General features: G+C 43.9%; 1 protein-coding gene across 5 annotated transcripts in view; it reads left to right on the top strand.

Moving 5' to 3' along the window:
* The window catches only part of MUSK (muscle associated receptor tyrosine kinase), a 61,118-nt gene extending 35,830 nt beyond the window's left edge, over positions 1-25,288 (top strand). For 2 of the 5 annotated variants that reach the window (XM_064176426.1, XM_064176427.1), the window contains 7 exons: positions 270-276; positions 2,451-2,717; positions 7,185-7,360; positions 13,799-13,988; positions 14,287-14,478; positions 21,369-21,517; positions 24,148-25,288. In XM_064176426.1, coding sequence (XP_064032496.1) covers positions 270-276; positions 2,451-2,717; positions 7,185-7,360; positions 13,799-13,988; positions 14,287-14,478; positions 21,369-21,517; positions 24,148-24,824 — 1,658 coding nt within the window. In that variant the 3' untranslated portion in view covers positions 24,825-25,288. Of the gene's footprint in view, positions 1-269; positions 277-2,450; positions 2,718-7,184; positions 7,361-7,778; positions 7,803-11,927; positions 12,017-12,343; positions 12,504-13,798; positions 13,989-14,286; positions 14,479-21,368; positions 21,518-24,147 lie in introns of all 5 variants that reach the window. The other 3 variants (XM_064176429.1, XM_064176425.1, XM_064176428.1) reach the window with 3 other exon arrangements.
* The last annotated feature ends 389 nt before the right edge of the window (positions 25,289-25,677 follow it).

Here is a 25,677-nt window from a genome sequence, read left to right as displayed (position 1 = left end):
CAACAATGACAGTCAGCAATACACTTCTCGTTCTCTATCCCTGTATGGTGTCCACTGTTGCAAATCTATTCTTCCCCATAGTAAGGTGCAAAATAAGGACAGAATATAGCTGCCTCCTTTTCAGACAGCTTATGGGTGTCAGACAGGTTTCTGAGCATGAAATATTAACTCTCACATCTCAGACAGGACAATGAAATGTGACTGATATATTTTCCATTTCTTCTTTTTCTTGGCTCATCACAATTCTTGGATCTGGTGCTTCTTGGCAGAGTGGAGGTAAGAATGACTTTCTGTGGCTGTCTGAGAGTTTTGTCTGGGCCAGGGATGAGAAGGATGAAAAGTGCAGAGCCTGAGAAAGTCTGAACAAATGGCTTTGCCACTTGGCTGCCTCTGCTCTTTAACGAAGTCATTGCCTCTCTCACAGCGGCTTGCAAGATTGAGTTAGGAAGTTTGTAAGTGATTTAGTGACCACCTTGATGATGATGGTAGACTTACACCTTACACCTGCACCTGTGTATGTGTCTGGCATGGGAACAGTGACCAAATGTTCACCTTTCTGTCTCATAGTTGTTCTCAAGGTTTGCTGCATGAAATCCCCTTCCTGCAACAAGGCATTGTGAGCAGCACTGATGCTGCTTTGCCATTGCAGCTTAGTCTGTGTCATTAAAATAGAAAGAAAAAAAAAAGGCAAGAAAATGCAATGTTAGTACTGATGCTTCTTGTCAGACTGCTTCTTCAGCCCCCTAAAGTCAGCATCTCAGCTCCCCCATTCTATGCCTGTGCCCTCTTTTTTCCTCCTGGGGCACAGGAAGGGTTCACCTTTCAGATTAAGTACAATGAGCCTCATCAGGAAAACATGAATAATGCATCCTGTGCCATGCCATAGACAGCTCTGTCAGGGAACTTAAAGCAGCTTATTGCTGTGGGAAACCTGCTCTGTGTCAGAGAGATGCCATGGGACTACCACAGGATGCTGGATGGTTCCCATGTCACATGAAAGGGTGGCCACAGAGCTTGGGGTAATGCAGGGTGTCACAGCTTCACTGCCACTACCTTAAGGAATTGGTGTCTCCCTGTATTTTTCACTCAATGTGGCATACAAGGAAAAAAAGAAAAAAAAAAGAATTCTTAACAAACCAAACTGACATTGAACCCTAAGTGCCACAGCAAAGCCAGGGCCACAGTGAGTCACTGGCAGAGAGCAGCATCTGAAAAGCAAAAATTTGGGCATCCTGTGTAATGCCTTGTCCATTGTAAATCCTGCTTTCTGAACAGAAATGGAAAGAACTCCTAGGGTTGACAATGGGCAATTGTTTGAACAGAGGAAAGAAATAAAAGGCAAAGATACAAATAGCTCTTCTGGCTACTCCAAATGGTTGGCATGTTGTGAATTGAACTCCCTGACCCCAGTTACACTGACCAAATGAGCAGTGGGGACAGCTGCACCCAGCACTCCTCCCTCCCTAGTTCAGCCATTCCCTACACACAGAGGAGGCTGTTTTCCCAGATTTTCTTCCCCACAAGTAGCACTACATCCCACGGGCTGCCTGACCAGAGAGTACATCCTCACCCACAGTTTTTGTTGCTGTGAGGTGGCTCTGTGAGCTGCCAGGAGCATGGCTGACCTGTGTATGCCCTCATTCTGCTACTCCCTCTTGATGGACTTGGGGAAGAAGGGAGGGAAGGATGATAGCTGTCTCCTGCCAGATGCAAAAAATGTGGGAAAGACAAATAAATGGCCCACAAAGGAGCCAACACTGATGTGTTTTTATTGCTTTGGCACAGCTCTGGCACCATGCTTTGTGGCAGGAATTTATGAAGGTGAAGAGAGGGGAAGATGGATCTTGCAGGGAAGCACCTAAAGGAAAACTTCAGGGGCTTATGCCTTCCTCCTTCCTGTGCCTCTCACCTAAATGTGTGGGGAAGAGAGGCAGGGTCAGGAGAACTGCAAGAGTTTGGCTGATCTGTTCTTGTGAAGCATGTGTTGGGTGGGACTCACCTGGCTTCTGCTTGTGGAACCTATCCAAAATTAAACTGCTGCTAGTCATCAGAGCAAATAAACCTTACTTCACACAGGTGTGCAGCAAGCAGTACGGCTGTTTTTAACAAGAGAACTGGAACTGTTTTCCAGTTAGGGCCTGAGGGCAGGGTGAAGAGCCATGCTAGGTCGTGTTGTGCATGATTGTTCAGTCTTTTTGCCCACTTAGAGTGATAGAAGCCCTCAGCCAGGGCCTCACCCCTGCACTCACAGTGGGTTTTTTTTTTTCCAGAAGTTTAATTTTTAAATTATATTATCTGGTTTTAGTGGTTACAACTCTCTACTCTCTTCTTCACCCTCTGTTAGCCTTTGCTGGCATGTGCTTCATTCAGAAACAGAGCCTAGGCAGCCAGCTCCTGCAGGTGTTCAGGGCTCTGAGCTTACTCTGTGTGTATCTTCCTGTCCTCGACAGCAAGCTGTACAAGGGTGATGCAGGTTACTGCAGCACATACAGAGGTGAGGTGTGCAGTGCTATCTTGGCGAAGAATGCTCTTGTTTTCTTCAACTCCTCCTATGCTGACCCTGAGGAGACCCAAGAGTTGCTTGTGCACACTGCCTGGACTGAACTGAAAATGGTGAGTTCGTTCTGCCAACCGGCCGCTGAGTCTCTGCTGTGTAACTACATCTTCCAGGAGTGCAATCCCTCAGGAGCTGGGCCAGCTCCAAAACCAGTGTGCAGGTAAATCAAAAGATGCACTCATCTTTCACTTTCATTTTGTGGGGATATGTAGGCAGCAGCGGGGTGGTGAGGCTCTGTCCAGACCTCTAGTAGCACCAAGTGAAAATGGGCCATCTAGGTTTGCATGGGTTAACCACTTCTGTGTATACAAAGATGTCCTTCACCAGCTCTCCCAGTGCTCATTGCTAGGGTATGGCTTGCCCTTCAGGCCTAGATACATGTGTCATATCAGGCTTTTAGCAGATAGAGCTGAAAATAAATACCTATTTCAATGATATAATTAATTGAAATGATTAACATATTGCTATTGGTTGAATTTTACTAGACCAGTATGTGCTCATTGTTGTTATCAAAACTAACTGCTTGTTTGGAATTTTGACTAAATATGGTCACAATGTGTACAACAAATCTGTCTGAGGCAATGCATTAATCATTTAGCACTTCCCATTACAACAAAGGTAAAAAAAGATGACAGCAGAGATGCTTCCAGTGTAATTACACCTGCTAAACCAAACCTCCATCAAGCTCTTGTATCCTTCCACGTGCAAAGAAATGCACATTGAAACAGGGCTGTCAGGGACCCTAGGGAGTCCAAATCACTGCCCCACTGCAGCTAATCCACTCCTCACAGGTGTTTGTTTCGCATGTTCCAACAACAGAGACACTGCTCCCTCAACGTGCAACTTTCTGAGCAATCTTCCCTCACTGCTCCTTGCACTCCTGCCGTGGTCACTGAGAGAAGTATCTTCCCCTCTTCACTGGTGTTCTCTGGTGTCTCAGAGCAGAATAAAGCGGGTTTTTCCAAGCTCTGCTCACAGCTTTTGTCCTTTTTTCCTGGCCTCTGAAGCTTTTGCTCTTTATCTTTCCTTAAGCATTAAATACATTTAGCCTACTGCCGAGGTTCCATTAGCGTTAACTATAACAGAACAATGATTGCTTGGTGTGCCTTGCAGAGGGCAGCCTCACATAGATGTCTCGGTGTGAAGCTTTCTCTTTTCCTGACACAACTGTTGGCCACAACTGCCTCATATCCATTTTCAGATCCAGGAGGACTCTTGTCTGGTCATTATACTTTTCACAGTTGGACAGCTGACATCACTGCCTATGTCCAGTACTTTCCTCTTGCCCTCGTTGAACAGCATCTTAAACCAGATTATCAGATTTGTGCTTATTGGGAAAGAAGCCTGGCTCTAGTATCTCAACTAAATACAAGTCTTCTCTGCAGACACGGCAAGCATGCTGCCAGCTGGACTTGGGCCAGATGTAATCTACTGGCAAATATTTTTCCAGTTATGTGGACCTTTTAGGACAATCCACAGCCTGTTGTCTTTGTAATTTGGACTTTTCTGATTGCTCCTCCATTAATATCTCTAAAATAAAGACACAGAGGGAAACCCCAGTATGAAGTTTGGCAATACATTGTGTTCTCTGTTTGGTGCCTCTGCTGTTAGGGACTACTCTGCCAGCACAGCAGTGACATATATAATAGAAAAGATGTGTGTGTACAAGTATCCACAGGTAATTATGCTGCCAAATACCTACACTTGCTTTTTTGCTGGCAAACTCATCTCTGCCACCTTGCTCTTCTGCACTTTCTCATTGCACCCTTTAGTACATGATCTCTCTGCCTTTTCTCAAGATGTGTAGCAGTATTTATATCCAAGCCATGCATGCACAGCACATTTGTCAGCTAAGAATTTTGCACAGTGCTCCATGAGGCATTTCAGTGAGATCTGTGTCTCGCTTCATTTACCCTTGCTCACAAGTGGCTCTGCAGGACCAGATCTCATGGCGATCTCAAACTAACGGGCACGGCATTTGCAAATATGTTCAAACTGTGATGGACTTTCCTGGCATCACCATTCTCCAAGCCCACAAGTCAATGCTTTTTCACCATTTAATGAAATTTTCCCTAGAATTTTGATGCAGATTTAAACATGTCTTTCTTCACGGCAGGAACCCTGGAACAGCATCCTTCCTGTTTCCTGTTCCCAGAGCACATCAGCTGGACAAGAGTTCTTCCAAAGCCCTAACCCAATTCTCCCTTTGATAACTCAGACATCCCATACATTCTTCTGAACAGCTGAGGCCTCTGGGGCCTCTTGAACACATTTCATGTGGTCTTGGTTATTTTCTAATTATCTTATCTGCTTTACTGACAACTTTATACCTCTTTGCAGAAATTGGCTAGACTGCACCCATTTTCAGCTGAAATACATACTGACTAAGAATTTAACTATCTCAGAGGCTGGAGAATGCTCCCAGCTCTTGGGTGACTTATTTACCTTGACATATTTTTCTGCATTTCTCTCTAGTTGTTTATTATCAGTCCAGTTTTTTTTCTTTCCCCATGTAATTTCCCAGTGTTCATTTTGGTTTGGAGGCTGGCTAACAGGAGCAAGTAATAAATAGAGCAAGTAGAGGTTTTGCAAAAATAATCAAGGGATAAAGCAAGATGTGAAACAGAAGAAAATTGCATGAGAAAATTTTCACTTTATGTAAACTGAGATGCAATTTGTTTGGAACTAGAGTTTTCCTGTTTTTACGGGAAAGTGATGTCCCATCTCATAATTCTTAGTTACATCTGGCTTTTACCACTGGCTCCTTCTCTGACAGCAAAAGAAAAAACCCTCAATTTCTGTTTCAGCCACTGCTGATAAGAAGTGACCAGGCTGCAGGGAACAGTATCATGTTGGGAAATGTCTCACTTTGGTCAATTCTGTGTGTCCCCACCTCCTCTTAGACAGTCCTGAAATGCTACTGGCCCACTTGTCCTCTTCTGTTACTACTGTTCTCCGTCCATCTGTTATTTAGATGACATAAAAAATCTAATAATAATCTGAAGTAATCTTTGCATATGATCTCATCAAGCTCCCACTGCTCAGGATTAAGTGTAATAACAATGGTATGAATCCAGCTCAAGGATACTGGTCATCCCTCCCTCTGGCCACCACACCCCACTCCTGGGGTGGGTTCATGGGTGAAGATGACCTGCCTGTAATGCTGCAGCAGACAGGACAGCAGTGGATTGAACTTTTGCATTTTGCAGTTGCATACTGTATAAAGGTCTTGCATTAGGATGCTCAGGCTTCAGGAAGACTGAAGACAGCTGATGCAATCCAGATCTCCTGAGTGTCAGCCAGTGCTTCAATGCAAGATTTTATCATTTCTTTAGATAAACATTTCTTTACATCAGAAGGTCACTCCTGTTCCACATGTTGTTTAACATAAAAAAGATTAATTAGACCATCTGGCTGCACTCTGGCTTTAATGGCAGTGAGGAAGGAGTAAACCAGCGCTGGCTAAAACCAAGCATGAGGGATCTGGGCTTTGATGGCTTCAGCTTGCAGACTCTAAGGGCATCCACTGCTGTTGTAGGAAAGTTACTGCTCTGGTAAAAGTTTCAATAACTTCCATTCTTCAGAGGTTTTAGAGAGTTTGCCATGTTGGTACTCATTGCCAAAACTCACAGCCATCTGCTCTTGAGAGGACTATTGTACAAGTGAAAAGACTGCATCAGCCCATTAGGTGATGCATTTGCCTAAAACCTTTACCTTAGACCACAAGAATGCTTTTCTGCATTACTGTATGACAGTGGGGAAGGATATGGATCTGCTAACACTTCAGCTGAGCTCAGCCAAAGTAATCTCCACACATGACTTCAAAGCTGGCTTTGCAACTCAGGCTCTTGAGAATGAGTACATAAATAAATCACCTATAAATTGACTAGTGCAACAAATCCTCAAACTTTTTCTTTGCTAGTGCAGATATTTCTGCATTGGTCTTCTCTTCAGTTTCTATTCTAAGGAGCACTTAAACAACCAGACACCTCTTGCCAGTGAATGTTTCATGTTGTTATGGAGGTAATACATTAGATAGTAGACAGTTAGGTCTTTTATTTACCAGGCACTGTAAAGACTTTGCTGCAGATTTGCTGGAAGATGAAAAGTTGTCTGGAGAAAAGAAAGGTCTGGGTGATTCTGTGAGATTAACAGTACGGGCAAGTATTTAGTTTAAGAAGATTAAGAATTGCAGCACACCTCCTGACTTTAACAGATGACACTTTAATGTGCAATTTACAGAAGACAGGTGAGATTTTTAGAAATTACTGAAAAAAATGCTGACATACTGCCTATAAATTACATTTATTAGTAGATGATGACAATAAATCTATAGGAAAATGTAGGAATGCAGGGAAGATAGGATGCAGACTGTGATGTGTGTCACATTTTGAGCATAACCCTGCTTCATTAAAAATGCAGATTTGTGGGTTTCCTAAAGGAAGCTGTTACATTTCATGCAGAATTTCCTTTATGCTTTATGAGCCAGATGTACCAGCTTAAAGAGCAGCCCTATTAATGGATTTCTGTCAGCCTGCATGACCCCTGCACACCACTAAGTGCAGATATTGTTACCATGATACTGACTGCTCTATTTCACTGTTTTTGTTTTTGCAAAATAATGTAGAGAGAATTGCCTTGCTGTAAAGGATCTCTACTGCTTTAAGGAATGGCTTTCCATGGAGGAAAACTCCCAGAAGGGGATTTACAAGCCAGGGCTGATGCTGCTCACTCTTCCTGAATGCAACAGGTTGCCCAGCCTGCACCAAGACCCCAGTGCCTGCACCCACATCCCTTTCTTTGGTAAAGTGGCACAAGCTGCCTGTTGTCCTGAGAGCTGTGTTCTTGGTGAGGGAGGGGGGGAAGGAGTCCACCCATAATTTACAGCTAAAGCAAAGGCTCACAGTGGGGACTGTTCTGTCAGTGCTTATGCATGGAACTGTGACAGCTGCATCAGCTGTTTGCCTGTCTCACCCAGCTGAAGTGCAGGAAAAATCCCCCAAGTAAATAAAGCCTGGATCTTTACCGAGAGTCATAACAATCTCATTGCAAAATCATTCTTAATGATGCCAGAATTGCTATTCAGGTGTCATTACAAAGAAATAAGGTACTTAATCACTGCTGGAAGAGAACTTTTTCACTAAGCATGTTCCTAAGCAAGCACCTAGTTAAATACATCCTTGACAACCTCTCTTTAACAACTTTTATTGTCTTTTCACAGATTTTAAGAAGGAGAATATAACCAGTAAGTAGACTTCTCCAGACCCTTTATTTCTAGAAGTGTGCATGATACTGTTTGTTGAAGATGCAGCTTGCACAGCATTTTTGAGTTTTGCCCTGGTCCTGGCTGGCTGAATTTAGGTTATTATCAGGAAACCATGGAATCATAGTTCAGGTTGGAAGATATCTTTAAGATAATCAAGCCCAACAATAACCCTAGCACTCTGATGTCACCACTAAACCATGTGCCTCAGCACCACATCTGTATGTCTTTTAAATACTTTCAGGGATGGCAAGTCCACTACACTCCTGGGCAGCCTGTTCTACCACCTCACAACCTTTTTAGGGAAGAAAGTTTTCCTAATGGCCAGTATAGATCTCCCTTGGCACAAGCTGATGTCTTTTCGTCTTGTCCTATTGCTTTTACCTGGGAGAACAGACTGACTCCCACCTCACTACAACCCCCTTTCAGGTAGTTGTAGAGAGCAGTAAGGTCTCCCACCAGCCTGGGCTTCTCCATCCAGGACATGGAGTGACACATTTCCAGTTCTTCACAGCTTAGAAGAGAACATGGGCTAATAACAGTTGAATGCAATTAGAGAGGCATTTATGTAGTACCCTCTTCCCCAGCTGTTTCCCCTTCTTTCCATCCATTGCTTCTAGTTTTGTGCTACTCATGTTTGGTATTTCCAATACTGCTACTGACATCACCTCAACCTTATATGCCTTCACTAACATGGTTATATACATTAGGATGGCCTTGCAAAACCTTATTAACTAAAGGCCCCCAACACTCTCCTTGAATCACCCCATAAGCTTTTTGAATGACCCTCCATGACCAAAGGCAAGATTCAGCCATCTCCTGCAGTGCTGCTTTGACTTCAGTCAGACTCCTGCCCTGCTACTGATCACGGCTGAAAAATGCACACAGAATTCTTCCAACTGATGTGCAACTGCAGCTTAAAGCTCAGTCACTGAACTTATCCTGTTGGAAAAAAAAGAGCTTCCCTCCTACCATACTTCTGAGAAGGAAAGATCTGAAAATTTGGCAGTGGCCACCACTGCTCAAGAGAAATAATGACAAAAGTAAAATTGAGACCTTTGGGAACTTTTTTTCATGGACAGGCCTTGGTTCCATCCAACCACACATGCCCCAGGTGGCTGATACTGCACAGATGAGAGACAGGTGCTTTAGCACACCGTGGGCACACCAGTGCTTACAGCCCACACTTCAAGCCATACCCTCCCTGGTGAAAGGAGCTCAAGAGAGGGATACTAGCATATGAGAGAGGATTCACAGAATGGTTTCAGCTTCCCATTGGATGTTTGCAAGTTCGTGATGTGGCCTCTGTCTCTTGTATGACTTTTTGGTTCAGTTTTCACAGTATCTTCCCAGAATGTCATTGCACAGGTGTGCACTCTTCAGTCATGAATCCAAAAGACAACTAATATTTCAGTGATATTACTCCCTCTTTTTCACTTTGGAACCACTGTCATGCGCAAAAAGGATTGGGGAATGTGAACCAAGCCATTTCCTAGCTTTCCCATGGAAGTTAATGCTAAAGCCCCATTGGAACACCTTTATTAATCCTTCTGGTTCCATTGAAGCAAGACCACATATGAGACCATCAGCACTTTCCAGGCCACTAAAGGCTATGGGGTGCTTCCATAGTCTTGCTGCTGCTCCTAACTCTCTCCACATTGCTTCTCTAAGGTGACACACTGACAATTATTTCAAACCTGTGCAGAAATATCTGTGATTTCACTTTTCCACTCTGTTTTTCCTGTTTGTTGTTTCCTTCCTCTGATGAGGTTTTATGCAGCCTTGAGCAAATTGGTCTAGTGGGAGATGGCCCTGGCCATGGCAGGGAAGTTGGAACTAGATGATCTCTAAAGTCCCTTCCAATCAAAACCATTCTATAAATCTATGAAAAGTTGGGTTTTTTTTTTCATAGGTTTCAGACATTGTTTTCCTCACCTTTGAACGTGAGACTTTTAAAGTGCCTGGTTCAGGCACAGAGCTGTATTCAAGGACAGCTTCACAAGATGGCAAAGCTCTGCAGAGCTACAGCTGCTGGTCACGCATGGGTTGCTAGCTTGTTGCAGATGTTAGGCATAACATGGTAGGTTACTTACTAGTCAAAACCCTAACAAGTTTAAAACATTTTACTTTAAAGCATTTTACTGCCAGAAGAGCAGCTGTCTACAACTACCTGAAGGGACATTGTAGCCAGGTGGGGGTTGGTCTCTTCTCCCAGGCAACCAGCAATACAACAAGAGGACACAGTCTCAAGTTGTGCTGGGGGAAGTATAAGCTGGATGTTAGGAGGAAGTTCTTCACAGAGAGAGTGATTGGCATTGGAATGGGCTGCCCAGGGAGGTGGTGGAGTCACCATCCCTGGAGGTGTTCAAGAAAAGAGTGGATGAGGCACTTAGTGCCATGGTCTAGTTGATTGGCTCAGGCTGGGTGCTAGGTTGGCCTGGATGATCTTGGAGGTCACTTCCAACCTGGTTGATTCTATGATTCTATGATTCATCACGATGTGTTCCTCCTACAGGATTAACAGGACAATATGCAAGGATAAATTAAAATGTGTGCACTTTGTCTCAGACTTGGATCAAAACTTGTACAAAGCTTTCACAAAGCTGAAAGATATTTGTTTACAATGATCTTTAGCCTAGAACAGGTCAGGTTTCCTCCTGCTTTTTCTGAGCTGCAAGTTTAGGAATAAAAGACAAAGTAAAATTATGACAGTGGTGTTTGATGGCTTGTTAATTTATCTAAGGTTAATAATGCAGTGGACCCCAGTGCGTGCCGTTAACCAGAATGTTATGCCCTGGTGAGAAGAGTTTATATAAGATTAGCTAGCATGTGTTAAAGTCTGTAAGTCTGTATTTCCTCTGTTGTCTTCCTGCTTCCTACATTAGCATGAATTGAAGTCTACTATGAGGGCAGGTGGTATCTACATCTGTATCTATATCTGTTTGGGGAGCACTTTCCTGCTGTAAAATTCTGCTAAGATTTTCTGGTTGTTTTTTCTCCAGCCAGAGTAAGTCTTTTGTATGGAAAGTGAAATACACATTCTTCATTACAAAGAACAGTATTTCCCAGTGATGCTGTTCCCTCGGATCTGTAGTTGCCTTCAGCCTGTTGTTTCCACACATGCTGGAAACCATAGGCTGTTTCCAAGCTTTCAGTCTAAGAGGACAAGTGTTGTACAGAGGCACAGAAAAGTGATAGCACCATAGGACTTTATGAATCCTAGGCCTCTGCTCCCTCTCTCAGGTATCTTCCTGTTAGTGTCCCTGTAAGGCTGCAGGCTGGGAATCATGCAACCAGCACTGCAGTTTGTTTTCTGCCTTGTTTTCACGTGTCTGGCTTCACTGTGGTTCTGCTCTGTGCTTTCTGTATGGAAGTGGTGTGAAGTGGGTAGGTGCAGCACAACTGCTGGAAGCACATGGCCTGTTTTCTTAACCTGAAAGATCTCCAGTTCTCTTTTCACAGTTTTACCAGATATAATTTTATGTACTGAGTGGAAAATGTATTTTAAGAGTGTACAGGAGGCTAAGCAGTTCCCTGCCTACAATTACCTGATCCTTCTGTGTGCTTCAGATCTGATGCTTATTGCCACATGCTCTCATCTAAGAGCATCACATGTATTCTTGTCATAGAATCATAGAATCAACCAGGTTGGAAGAGACCTCCAAGATCATCCAGTCCAACCTAGCACCCAGCCCTAGCCAGTCAACCAGACCATGGCACTAAGTGCCTCAGCCAGTCTTTTCTTCAACACCTCCAGGGATGGTGACTCCACCACCTCCCTGGGCAGCCCATTCCAATGCCAATCACTCTCTCTGGCAACAACTTCCTCCTAACATCCAGCCTATACTTCCCCCGGCACAACTTGAGACTGTGTCCTCTTGTTGTATTGCTGGTTGCCTGGCAGAAGAGACCAACCCCCACCTGGCTACAACCTCCCTTCAGGTAGTTGTAGACAGCAGTGAGGTCAGCCCTGAGCCTCCTCTTCTCCAGGCTAAACAACCCCAGCTCCCTCAGCCTCTCCTCATAGGGTTTGTGTGTCCCTGCTGCAGGACATGGTCTGAGATTTCTTAATCTCATATTTCTATTGTTTTGCTTTCTTCCCCCCAGAAACATGCTACAGTGGTAATGGCCAGTTTTACCAGGGATGGGCCAACGTCACAGCCTCCGGCATTCCCTGCCAGAAGTGGAGCGACCAGGTGCGCAGTAGTGAGAGACCCACTAAATAGAGAGGCATGCTTGAGGTCTACCCTTCTAGAGAATTTGCCAGAGCAGAGCAAACCAGTTTGAGTAGAAGGGCTGAGTATGGAACAGGTTGCCTGCATTCTTGAGTGTGCTGATGTTCCGTACCCTCTTCATACTTCAATCTGCAAGTTTCCCTGCCCACAGCAAAAACACCCTCTCAGTCATTCTGACACTTTTACATCTGCCTTTCTTTTCTGTTTTGTTTTGGTTGTTTTTTGTCTTGCTAATACCAGCATGGAAATTATACTGAAATACTAATCCCATTTATTATCTCCCCTAAGGCTCCCCACTTGCACAGAAGGACTCCTCAAGTGTTCCCTGAACTTTCTGATGCTGAGAATTACTGCCGCAATCCTGGGGGTGAGAATGAAATGCCCTGGTGCTACACAAAAGATCCATCAGTGACGTGGGAATACTGCAGTGTGCCTCCCTGTGGAGATGGTAGGCAAACAGAACTTGTGCTTTCTGCTGATGGCATTGGATTGGGTCCATGTAGTATGTTTGCATCCTGAGTGCTCATGGTTGCACCAATATGTCCTGTCTTCTGGACTTAGCCAGTCTTGGTTCTTGTCATAGAATAACATAGCATCTTTAAGTAGAAAGTGTAACATACACCTTGAAGATGAGAAAAAAAAGACAGGCAAATTGAGCACCTTGCCCCAAAAGATAACAGCACCTAAGACCAAAGGATGAAATAAAATTGCCTATGGTGCTATGAAAAAGATTTGCCATGATCTCTTTTGAGGAATTTAGGCCTAATTTTCCAAACCTGTGTTGCTTCTGGCAGGTTCGCTTGGGTTTTGTTTTTGTTTTTGGTTTTTTTTTTTTTTTTGTTTTGTTTTTATTTTTCTTTTTTCTCATTATTACAAAACAGTTCTAACCAAAATATGAAAAAGATGAAAAAAAAAGATTCTGTGATGCTGAAGCTAAATCTTTCAGGTTTCTTTTTGCTCAAAGAACTGAAAAATTTCTCAAGCATATTTCATCCAAGATGCAAAGTTTCTGCACCTCACTGTTTGGAAATAAGACAGTTATGCTTGCATAAAAGACAGGGGTGATGTGGACTTAAAGGAACACAAATCATTATCAATCTATTTGGCCTTAAAAAGAATGGTTTAATTTTTTTTTTCTGTTCTAAATCACTTAGCATTTTCTACATTGTCTCAGTAAGTACTCAGCAGTTGGGTACTTGGATATTATTCTGTGTCAAATATGTCTTAAAGTAGCTTACCATATTTGCTTCATAAAGACACTGAGATGCAAATTGTTGGAGACAAGGAGATATCTGAGGAAAGTATCACTGTGTACTTGCTAGGTCTTACACTCCTCCCTGCAGATTCCCTTTAGGACACATGATATGTTGTGGCCTACACTGTAAACCATTGATCTTTCCTACTGCAGACATTACTATATTTGAATACTGTTGAGACCCATCGGATGTGATCTCCCATCTGTATTTCTTGTGGAATGTTCCTTACCAAAACTCTGCTCCTGGCCCAGTGAGAACTGTGTCTTGATCTTTACCAGATTCCAGGTTTTCACATTTGGCAGGCAGAAATGGGTTTTGCTTCCTGCAAACCAGGCTTCCCTAGTAAAGGGCCTCTCATGCAGTCATATGATATGATACTGTCAAGTCATTATTTCCCAAGATATCAGTCTGACTCCTTAAAAGCCTTTTGGAGAAAGCCCTGTTAAACTAGCAGAGGCATAACCTTCTAATTTTGTTTGCATTACAGCATCATTATCACTAGGAACAAGAAAACCAAATGGAGACATTCCAAATCTCCCCCCTCCTCCTCCCTTTTCCCCTACATACTCCATGACTGTTATCATCTCAATCATCTCCAGCTTTGCCCTGGTTGTGATCTTTGGCATTGTCACCCTGGTTTGCTGCCGTCGACGAAAGCAGTGGAAAAACAAAAAAAGGTAAAACCTGGGACTTCATTCAGGGCAGAAAATTGCAGGGCTTGCCTGTTTCTGGGATCGGAGTCCTGCAATCCTCTGGTAGGCAGGGAGCAGCCCTTCCTGTGGCTGCTTGTGGCAAATCGCTGTGCCAAAGCAGAGGACGTCTGCTGGCTATTTTGCAGACATACCATGACATCTTGCTGCGAGGCTCATTCAACATTGCTGCTACGGAAGAAAATAGCCCCACAGGAGATGCAGATAGTTATCTCCTGGTTGAGGGCTGTGCACACACTGACCAAAATCTGATCTGTTGTTTCAGAGAGTCAGAGACACCAACACTCACCGCGCTGCCCTCTGAACTCCTCTTAGACCGGCTGCACCCCAACCCGATGTACCAGCGGATGCCCCTTCTCCTTAATCCAAAACTGCTCAGCCTGGAGTATCCCAGGAACAATATCGAATACGTAAGAGATATAGGGGAAGGAGCATTTGGGAGAGTCTTCCAAGCAAGGTAAGCAGCCTATGTATGAGTCTTCTTTATCTGGAGATACAAGGAAAATACTGGCATATGAGTAAACACTTATCTAGGCACTGGAAATCATTCATCCATCCATCCATTCATTCATCCATCCATTCATTCATTCATTCATTCATTCATTCATTCACTCTCTCTTTCATTCAAACCAAAATCAAGCACATGTGTACCAAATGGTACACTCAGATTTGAATAATTGTTTCTGTTGCCTGCTTATGTCTGTTGATTTTTGTTTAACTTCTGTCACAAATGACCCTCCTGTTCTTCTCTACAATAGATACATCTTACTCAGATACCAAAGTCTGGTGTAAAAACTTAGCTAAATTTATCATCATTGTTTTTGCCAAGAGTATTGCCTGTGATGTGACCTATTGTGAAATTCCTGCGTTTCCCAGTACTTGGGAATTGTCAGTGTGTGGTGTTCTTCATTATAACACCAACACTAGCCAGTAATTACCACACAGGGCAAGGTGTCAGGCTACAGCCAGGTCCTGACCCAATTTCCATTTGATTCAGTGGCAAAACCAAAACAAAAATCCCCTAGAATCCCAATCCACTTAGACCAACTTATTTTTTGCTGCTTTGTTTGTATCCCCTTTAGTTACTAATTTTTTCTTCTTGGAATTTGAAGACACTGTTGCCTGGTTTAAATTTAAGGTATTATATGAAATCCCTGTTTTGCTAAATCTCATGAGAGATGAGATCATGCATTTCTTCAAATATGAAAAATATTCAACCAAAAAAACCCAGAGATAAGCCTAGTCTTGAATAGCCTGAAGTGGATGAAGGGTGTCTTGATAGCCTTGACAGAGTCCATAATTTCTGCAGGACAGTCTTTGGCCAGTGCAGGACTCCTTCTAAAAGAAAAAGGACAGATGGTCCTGTTCCATGTACACTTAGGGTGATTTTCTTTGTCCTTTACATTTAACAAATCCAGGATGTGGGTAATTTTGTAGATGTATCTGAAGTATTGTGTGATGGTCTCAAAAAGAGCAGGGGAGCATCGGAGTCTCACCTCTGGCCAAGTGAAAATGCTCCTGCTGATGTCAAAGCCAAAGAATTCTTCTTGCAGAAAGCAGTCATAATTGTAATAATTGCAAATAGTTTTAATGTTTATAGTTATGTTGTTGATGTGTCTGCTAGAATGGAGTCACATGCAGGTTGAATCTGTTAGAGCAGAGAAACAGTTTCAATAGCTGCAATGGATTTCTTTCCTAATGAAGGGCTGCATTATTTCTGATGGAAGAAATGCAGGCATGCTTTTCTTTAATACAGAAGGAGCTAAAAATAACAGTGGGAAAATCACAGATACTTAGCCTGTGATTGATTGTTAGCCTGGATGGCAAAGTTGAGAGCATCTGAGCTTGAAATGAGAACAAAACTATAGGAGCTGTGCCACAACCATGCTCAGGGGACCACATGCCAGCTGGTGCAAGGGCACAAGGTAGCCTTCATCTCAGACTCAGCACAGTGCTCCGGATCCCCTGAAGTGCTGCCTTCCGATTCACATGGCAGAGGTCTTCAGTGGCCTGCAGGCGCACAAGCAGAGCAAACAGTCTTCCTGTAAAGTGTCACTTGGGCTCTGTGCTGGGAGCTTGAGTATAATTTAAGTGCTTCATGGACCTTTCTGATTGGAAATTAGGCTTAATCACATTGAGCAGGACCTCTCAAAGAGCATTCAAATATCGCTAAAGTGCTGGTTTAAGCAAATGCTAAAGTGATGTCAAGGCCTTTTATGTGAATTTCATCCACCCCAGTGCTGCAGTTTCTTTTAATTAAACCTTTTTGCTATTATCAAGGGAATCTGAGAGGGAAAAAAAACTTATATATATATATAAATACCCCATACCAGCTTCTTAACCAGCACTTGCAAAGTGGAGAACACCACACCCTGAGAAATGTCTGCTCCGTGGCTTAAGAATAGAGACATAGAAATATTTCTTCTGAGGAGTTTCCTTCTTTTGAGAAATATCTCTAACAAAAATGCCTCCAATGTCTTGCTTTTCCGTGACCTGCTGGCAAATCAGAGCAGACTGCTCACCCAATAGGTCTGGCTGTGCTTCCCTCCAGGTTACCAAAGCTATCACAACTCAAATTGTTGCTTTGCCATCTCAGATGGATAAGATGTACTTGTCTACGTGTGTTAAACAGCCATCTTGAGCTAAGTTTAGCAACTCTCTTACTTCTCTGGGTCTCATGTTTCTCCCTCTCCTGTAAACATCGCTCTGCACATCGTGCCAGTGATGGCTTTGCCAGCTGGCTTGATGTGAATCCTGATTCAGTGTTTACTCACTCCTGGGTCAAGAAACATGTTAGGACAGGAAGCGTCTGGCTATCATTTACTAGCTTCTCCTGAAAGGCTGCTGTCTTCACCGAGGGCAGCTTCACACTGGAAATGACGAGGAAGTAACTACTTACCCTAACAGATGTCCTTAAAATGAGACTCGGGACCTGACTCAGGTTGATCTCGACTGGGTCATGACGACTGACTCAGGATCCTCGGCTCCTGGGAGAGCTATGCAGGTCCCATCAGAGCACCACCCCTTAGAGCACCACCACCCTGCAGTTCAGTGCATACTAGCAAGCAAGTTTCCTCCCAGAGCTGGAGCTGTGTGGTCTAGGCTGAGCCTGAAGCCCAGGACTGCCTATAGGCTCGTATGTGGAGTCTTTGCTAGCAAGTCAGTAGACTTCCACTGCAAAGGCACAGCTCATTACCTCTGCAGGAGACAAGGTTGTCCCTAAGATCAGAGTTTCTCTTACAGAAGTCTCCTTATGTTCTTCCCAAGTGCAAAGGATGTTTATTTTACCTGATGTCTCAAATATAGTTTGGAACATAGTGTGGATATTTATTAAAATACCAAAACAACACAACAAAATGAGCCTCTACCAATGTAGAGTACTCTCTTGCCTACATACATAGGGTGATCATAGATCTCCACCAGCCTCAGTAGATGCTACTTGCATAATTTGATGGTACTGTGGAAGATGAGGGACATGGCATGATCTCAAATACAATTTCAAGGTGCTCCTCAATTTTTTTATCACAGTTACTGCTCTGGAGAGAAAACCTGAGTGGAAACTTAAAGCCAGGCACCCTCTAAGTAGGCTCAGAGTGCCTTCCCTAACTGCACTGCTAATTACTTCTTTGAATGACATGAGCCAAATGCTCTACTGCTGCAGAAATCTATTAATGGTGAAGAAGGAGAGGACAGCTGCTGTCCATTCCATGCACAAAGAGCAGAGACATTTCTCATGAGCATTTAGATAACAATGGGAGAGGAAGCCCAAGGTAATCTCTGTTGGCATTTCCCAGTCTTTGAATAAATTTGACTACTTTCTAGAAAGCATCACATTCTGAATTCTCCTAGCTAACTTCAAAAGCAGGAGCTTCCTATTGTTCTCCTGCAGATGTACCCCTACCCCTTTGTGCAAAGACTGTCTTTTGGTCACCAAAGGGGTCAACTTCATCAGCTCTCTGCCAAGACAGTAAATAGAGTCTGTCTCTGTTCCAGATCAGTGCTATTTTTCCAGGTCTGCAAAGATCTGAATGTAGTAGTGCACGAGCTATCAAGGCGTTATGCAGCTTAATCTCACTCAAGTTATATAGGTCAGTTTGCTTTACAGGCCTTCAGTGAAGAGTAGGTGGATAGGTATACTTCAGGCTCTAGCCTGGGGTAAGCTTCTCTCTGTGAAGCATGCAAGATGGAGCTGTGGCTGCCCCTGCTTTGGCACTGCATTGCCTGTGTTAGCCAGCGATGAGTGGTAATCTGTGATGAGGCAGCTTTGGAAGAGATAAAGGCCTTCTATTTTTATTTTTTATTTTTTTTTTGTTGGGGGGTGTTTTTTGGTGTATTGTTTGTTCTTTTTTTTTTTTTTTACTTTTGGGTACTCTCTTGTTTCTTCAAGCTGTTGTTGCTGACTTTCTTGAGTGCTGAGACTGGACAGCAGCTGGTACGTGCTGGTACTTCTCCCCTCCTGCTAGACTGGAAACTCATTGCCAGCAGAAGGGAAAAAAATAAAAGTACATTTTGCTGTACTGTAGGCAGTTGCAGTCAAGTGTGGAGTACTCCTCTGCTCTGGCATGCTGCACCTCCTCACCCAAGAGTCTCAGCTGTGATCTGGCCACCTGTGAGATTCCTTTCTTGATGGGCACCCTGCCATCTTCTGACATTTGACATTTACAGCATCCAAGTGCAACTGTGCAACTGCCATATGTCTAGAGTAGATGACAAGCAAACTGGAAGTTTGCTTTGGAAATCAGAACCTCCTCTTGGGGCTACTGAGCAGTAAAAGAATGTGGCATTTGAGCCAGGGGAGGGCATTTGAGCCAGTGTAGTAACATCAAACATAAGTGGGTGTTTCTCCCTGTTAGACTCTGGCTGGCTACCTGTGAGGAGCCTATTTTAACTGCAGGACCCCTGGGAAGAATTTGTATGGGCAACAGAATGCACGTCTGTGGTTTGATGGGTATTTGAAGAGTAAAAAGTTACTCTTTTTTAGCCACAGCTACCTCTGAATCTTTGGCAAGCCTATTTAATTAAACTTATGTGTGCAGACACCTGTGGATAAGAAAAAAAAAAAAAAGAATCAACCAACCCACAAAAAACAAAAGGCTGTGATTGGTTTAAGTCAAGAAGTTCTTTGTCCTACAGATTTGTGTCTCTAAGCTCTGGATGAAAATTCACTAGTTTCTTAACAGGAGTGTAGTCACAAATTACCTTGTTCTTCAGAGAGGCACATGCATACTTTGTCCTTTCTGTCCTGTATCCACCAAACTTGCAGGAGCATGACTATTTCCTAGATCTGGGGTCCACCATGTTAAATTCAGATGAAATGAACTGATGGGTTTATAACTTGTTCTGTACACGCACAAACACACACCACACAAATACACAGGCAGCAGTGGCAAAAGGCTATTTTCCTTATGAAACTCAGAGGGTGTACTTACTGGGGTTGTTGCTTGCACTGTAGTATTAGGCAGATGTACCAATGCCATGACTGTGCCAGAAACAAGACAAGGTGCAGTGAAAATAGGTTATTTCAGCATTTTTGCATAGGCTTATTTTTAACTCTGGTAAGTTCAAAAGTGAATTGGACTGAAGAGTCTATACTACCCTCCAAGTAGTTTCTGATGTGACCTCCAACTGAGGGAGAGGTTATTGCTTACCAACCTGCTATTTATTCATCTATCTCTTTACTAGTCACAGTAAAGGGTCTGTAAGCAGAAAAGGAGTGACCAAAAAAAGCTTTAGTCTCCCCTGGACTAAACCAAATGTCTTCATACTATGCACTGCAGGCATGTCCAAGAGGAAAACACGTCCTTCAGCATATGTACAAGGTCTTGTAGTGACAGGATGAGGGGTAAGGGGTTTCAACTGGAAGAGGGGAGATTTAATCTAGGTGTTGGGAAAGGGTTCTTTACAGAGAGGGTGGTGAGACACTGGAACACCTTGGCCAGGGAGGTTGTGGATGCTCCCTCCCCGCAGGTGTTCAAGGCCAGGTTGGATGAGGCCTTGAGCAATCTGTTTTAGAGGGAGGTGACCTGCCTATTGCATGGGGTTGGAAATGGGTGATTTTTGAGTTCCTTTCCAACCTAAACCATTTTATGATTCTACAATTCCATTTTATGTAACTTCAGAGAAATGTGTCCACAGCAGCAATGTGACCTACTTTTTTTTTTTTTTTGCTACAAATGAGAGTCTTAATATAGTGACCCAGTGTGAGAGATTTCTTGGGATAATACATTCTCTGTGTGACATAGACAGGAAATGTGAACACTGTCATTTATCACCACAATTTGATTTCTCTCCTATTTGCACCAAAATGTCCATATACTGTCCCTACTGAAGGGTGTTTCTGGTATTAGCTCTCACTTTACCACACAGATCTGAGATACAAAAGAGGAGAAGGTTGAACTGGCACCACTGTGATGGCTTGGGGGTTACCCTGCCCCCCCACACTTTTGAATTTACCCCAGCTAACTCAGACGGACCCTGGGAATATAGATGAAGCAATTTATTTACAGCTAGCAGAATTTACAAGCAGCTATTTACAATATATACAGTTATATACAATTATATACAGAAATATACAAAGGATAAACAATACAAAAGCACAACTCCCCTCCCAGAAACCTGAGTCCCCAGGAGGGGCTCTCAAACCACCCCAACACCTCCCCCCGGCCCTCTCAACCTTACCCCAGTTCTCAGGAAGAAAAGAGGTGAAGCCAAGAGGTTAGGGAGCAAGGTTAGTAGGAGCAAGGTTAATGAGATGTGACCAGGTCTAAGGCAAAAGCAAGAGTGAGAAACAAAATGGAGAAAAAGTCTTTCTTCTTCCCAGAGTTCTCAGCGTGACTGTGAGAGAAGTTGACATCAATTGTTTTCATTTTACTGCCCGTTATCTAGTTCTTTTACCAAGACATTCTAGCTTGCTTCAAACTAGCACAACCACCTTCTAGACAAGTGTGAGAGAGCAAAGCTGCTCTGCCTTCAGCCCTAGACACCATTCTTCATGGTCGCAACAAGAGGGCAAGCATTTCCTTCTCAGACATTGATAGGCTGCCCAGGGAGGTGGCTGAGTCACCATCCCTGGATGTAATTAAAGGTCGCTTAGATGCGCTGCTTGGCAATATGGTGTTGAGGTGAACTTTGTGGAGTAGGGTCAGTGGTTGGACTTGATGATCTCAGGGGTCTTTTCCAACTTGAATGACTCTATGGCTCAATGATTCTAGTATTTACGTAGTACTGGTGCCTTCCACCACTTTTTTCTTTACTTCCTTTTTTCCTGTTGGTTGATTCCTCTGCACCAGACAGAGCTTGCATTTGATGGTCATCACTGATCCTTTCTTTTCTCCTCTCTCCCTGCAGGGCCCCAGGGCTGCTGCCATACGAGCCTTTCACTATGGTGGCAGTGAAAATGCTGAAGGAGGAAGCATCTGCAGACATGCAGGCTGACTTTCAGAGGGAGGCAGCACTCATGGCAGAGTTTGACAATCCAAACATCGTCAAGCTTTTAGGTATCTGAATGAAGAATCCAAATCTGCTGTAGGGTTGTTGGGAGGGCAAACACACAGGTGAGGCTGGCTGGTGCATCAAAACAAATGTTCCTCATTCTGTATTGACTATACTGTTGACCATCTTGCTACCCAACTCTGATTCCAGTTTAATAGCCTTGGCACAGATGTCTTACAGGGAAAGCATGAGCTTCCTGAAGTTATGATTTATTTTGTGGGCACAAGTAGTGTTCATAGTATGGTGCCTTTTACTATCATATAGTCTGAATGCTCCCTAGCACTAGAAAAACAATGGAAAAAAAAAAGCAAAAAAAGCCAGCCACAAAAATAGTCTCTTCCTTTCTTTCCCAGCTGAAAGGAAGCCCTGCACTACTGGGCTTTTTAGAAAGTCTTGATGCTGCTGCTTGGCTAAAAGGGCTGCTGCCATATGAGCCTTTCACTATGGTGGCAGTGAAAATGCTGAAGGAGGAAACATCTGCAGACATGCAGGCTGACTTTCAGAGAAAGTCTTCTTCTGAGAAGAAGTCTGGTTTAGCATTGGACTTGGTAGCGTTAAATAATGGCTGCACACTATGATCTTAAAGGTCTTTTCTAGCCAGAAGTATTCTAGGATAAGGGACAATGGTTTAAAACTAGAGCAGGCTACATTTAGGCTGGATATTAGCAGACAGTTCTTTATGATGAGAGTAATGAAATACTGGAGCAGGTTTCCCAGAGATGTGGTGGAGGCCCTATCCCTAGAGACATTCAGGCACTTGATGGGGCACTGAGCAACCTGATCTAGTTAAAGATGCTCCTGCTCACTGCAGGAGGTTGGACAAGGTGGCCTTCCAACCCCCTGCATTCTGTGATTCTGTGATTTATTGTCAACACATTTTAGGTCAGGAAAGGGCAACCGTACAGGACCAAACTAGTTTCACATTGTGGGAGTATGGAGAAAGCAGCCACACTGTTGAAGACAGCTTAGATGATAACGCTCTCACGTACTTCTCATGCTTGTCAGATCCTGATTTTATCACATGGAGAAGAGCTATCTGGTTTTGCTCAAAGATTCAAGTGTAGGTCATCAACAAGGATTTTAGATTTCACAATAAGTTGAATCACCAATTGCCAAATGATGGCCCTAAGAAAGAAAAACAAACATGTTTTTATTGCTGTCTTTAGCTGATTGGCAATTTAATAATAAGCATGCAGGGTTGTTTGGCTTTGTTGTTTTTTTTTTTCATATCACTGTATGCTCAGGAAAATTGAAGGGGTTTGGATACAGCTTCCCTTTAGCAAAGCTGGTGTAGGGTCACTTATGTGCCACTCAGTGGGACTAGTATCTGCATTTATCAGATGTGGCAAATCTCTTCTATTTTATGCCTCTTTTTATTCTGTTTGCCTCTCATTTGCTAGTATCTGTCATGTAAAGAGTAATTTCCACCACTGACAATTTTTTTATGGGAACTGCTTAAAAAAACCCCAACCCCCCCCCCAACCCCCCCCCCCCAAAAAAAAAAAAAAAAAAAAAAAAAAAAAAAAAACCCAAGAAAAATCCTGAAGAAGTTGTAGTGGGAGTGTCTTTGCATTTCAAGTGCATATCCCATTGAACCCTTGACTGAGCATGTCCATTGTGACTACTGCTGAAGTCTTCCTCCACATGTACAGCTCCAGCATCCTTATCAGTATCAGTGCAATAACTGCAATAAAAGAATTTAAAATACCAAGGTTGCTTTCATAAAGGATGCCCTTCCAGTTGCACCTGTGAGGAGGAAATACTTTTGTTGATGCCAGCTTAAGCAGGACTAGGGTCCTAGTTAAACATGACTCCAGTTTTGTTTTCCTGCAGTGTCCACACAAATCAGGCAACTTCATGATTTTCTAGAATCTCCCACAGAGCTCAGCATTAGATCTTTGTTGAAAGAACTTCAAAGACACAAAGGGATGCATGCAAACTTGATGGAATTTTGCATGCTTCACCTCCCTTTGTCATAGAATCATAGAATCAACCAGGTTGGAGGAGACCTCCAAGATCATCCAGTCCAACCTAGCACCCAGCCCTAGCCAGTCAACTGCATCATGGCACTAAGTGCCTCATCCAGGATTTTCTTGGACACCTCCAGGGATGGTGACTCCACCACCTCCCTGGGCAGACCATTCCAATACCAATCACTCTCTCTGGCAACAACTTCATCCTAACATCCAGCCTATGCTTCCCCTGGCACAACTTGAGACTGTGTCCTCTTATTCTGTTGATGGTTGCCTGGGAGAAGAGACCAACCCCCACCTGGCTACAGCCTCCCTTCAGGTAGTTGTAGACAGCAATAAAGTCACACCTGAGCCTTCTCTTCTTCAGGCTAAACAACCCCAGCCCCCTCAGCCTCTCCTCATAGGCTTTGTGTTCCAGGCCTCTCACCAGCTTTGTTGCCCTTCTCTGGACACATTCCAGTATCTCAACATCTCTCTTCATGCGTTGTTGAAAGCCTTTCCTACGCATCTGCATTATCAGGGAAGTTTGATTAGATGATCTCTAGAGGCCCCTTCCAACCCCTACCAATCTATGATTCTATCACTGGGGGATTCTTTTTTGTTTTGCAAAACCAAACCCTCATTTCTACCCAAATGACCTATGTGGTGCACCTGTCTTCTAGGTGTGTGTGCTGTTGGGAAACCAATGTGCCTGCTCTTTGAGTACATGGCCTATGGGGATCTCAACGAGTACCTGCGTGACCGCTCACCCCGCAACCTCTGCAGCCTGGTGCACGGTAGCCTGGATGCTCGTCTCCGCCTCCCCAACCCCCTGGCGCTGTGCTGCACCAGCCAGCTCTGCATCGCCAAGCAGGTGGCTGCTGGCATGGCGTACCTCTCTGAGCGCAAGTTTGTCCACCGGGATTTGGCTACCAGGAACTGCCTGGTGGGAGAGAACATGGTAGTCAAAATTGCGGACTTTGGTCTCTCTCGGAACATGTATTCGGCCGACTACTACAAAGCCAACGAGAACGACGCCATCCCCATACGCTGGATGCCCCCCGAGTCCATTTTCTACAACCGCTACACCACAGAATCTGATGTGTGGGCCTACGGCGTGGTGCTGTGGGAGATCTTCTCCTATGGCATGCAGCCCTACTACGGGATGGCTCATGAGGAGGTCATCTACTACGTGAGGGATGGGAACGTTCTCTCCTGCCCTGACAATTGTCCCCTGGAGCTCTACAACTTGATGCGCCTCTGCTGGAGCAAGTTGCCTGCCGACCGGCCAAGCTTTGCCAGCATCCATCGCATATTGGAGCGTATGTATGAGAGGGCCGTGGCCACCCCATCAGTCTAAGGGGTGTGCCCAAAGGTCCCTCATGTCCAACCATCCAAACTCACCTGGACCAGCCCATGGGCTCCTGAGTAGTGGCTCTGCTCAAAGCCCCACTTTAGCTAGAGGAGAAACATCTTGTTCCTCTGCCAGTGGACCGACCTACCCTACGGTGAGCTGTACCTTACTGTATGGGATTGCACCTTCCAAAAGACAGGGCTGCCCCCTGGGCACTAAACCTGGACTCTTTGGGATGGTGAGGGTGCTGGCTGTGCTAACCTATATTAGGCATTTCCAGGAGCTCAGAGTTCCCCAGGGAAAGCAAACCAGAGTTTCACTGGTGGCACTTCCCTTCATAACAGGTCCGTCCATGCCTTTCTGCATTTATGCTCTTACCTTTTACCTTCTTCTTCCCTTCCTCTTATATTTTCAAGTATTATTTAAAAAAAAAAAAAAAAAGAGAAAAAAAAAGATTGCAGAATGCAATCTTTATGGGGATAACTTTTATTATTTTATTTTCACATGCTCTCTTTTTTGTAAAAAAAAAAAAAAAAGATGCTACTTTAGCCATAGGAAGCCATAGGTCACTTTTTCCTTTTAACTTCCACCTCTTCTCTGACACTCATGAACATAATACTGACAGGCTCAAAACAGGAGCCCGCAGGACCACTGTCAGTCACTTCCATCTCACGTTACACAGACTACCAGACTCCTGTCAAACATGGAGCCTTACATTTTAAAGAGTGGGAAATCCACATGGACATTTATTTGATTTTTTTTAAGATCTCACCCAAAAGCTTGCCTCAGGCATTGCAGTCCATTTTCCTGTCTTCCCTGGCAGCAAAGCCATTTGGTGCTGATGGAGATACTCAGCCCA

This window comes from Pogoniulus pusillus, chromosome Z (assembly GCF_015220805.1).
Source record: "Pogoniulus pusillus isolate bPogPus1 chromosome Z, bPogPus1.pri, whole genome shotgun sequence".
In the NCBI taxonomy this organism is placed as follows: Eukaryota; Metazoa; Chordata; class Aves; order Piciformes; family Lybiidae; genus Pogoniulus; species Pogoniulus pusillus.
Note: the sequence above shows the minus strand (reverse complement) of the source record. Positions and strands in the feature narration are given on the sequence as shown.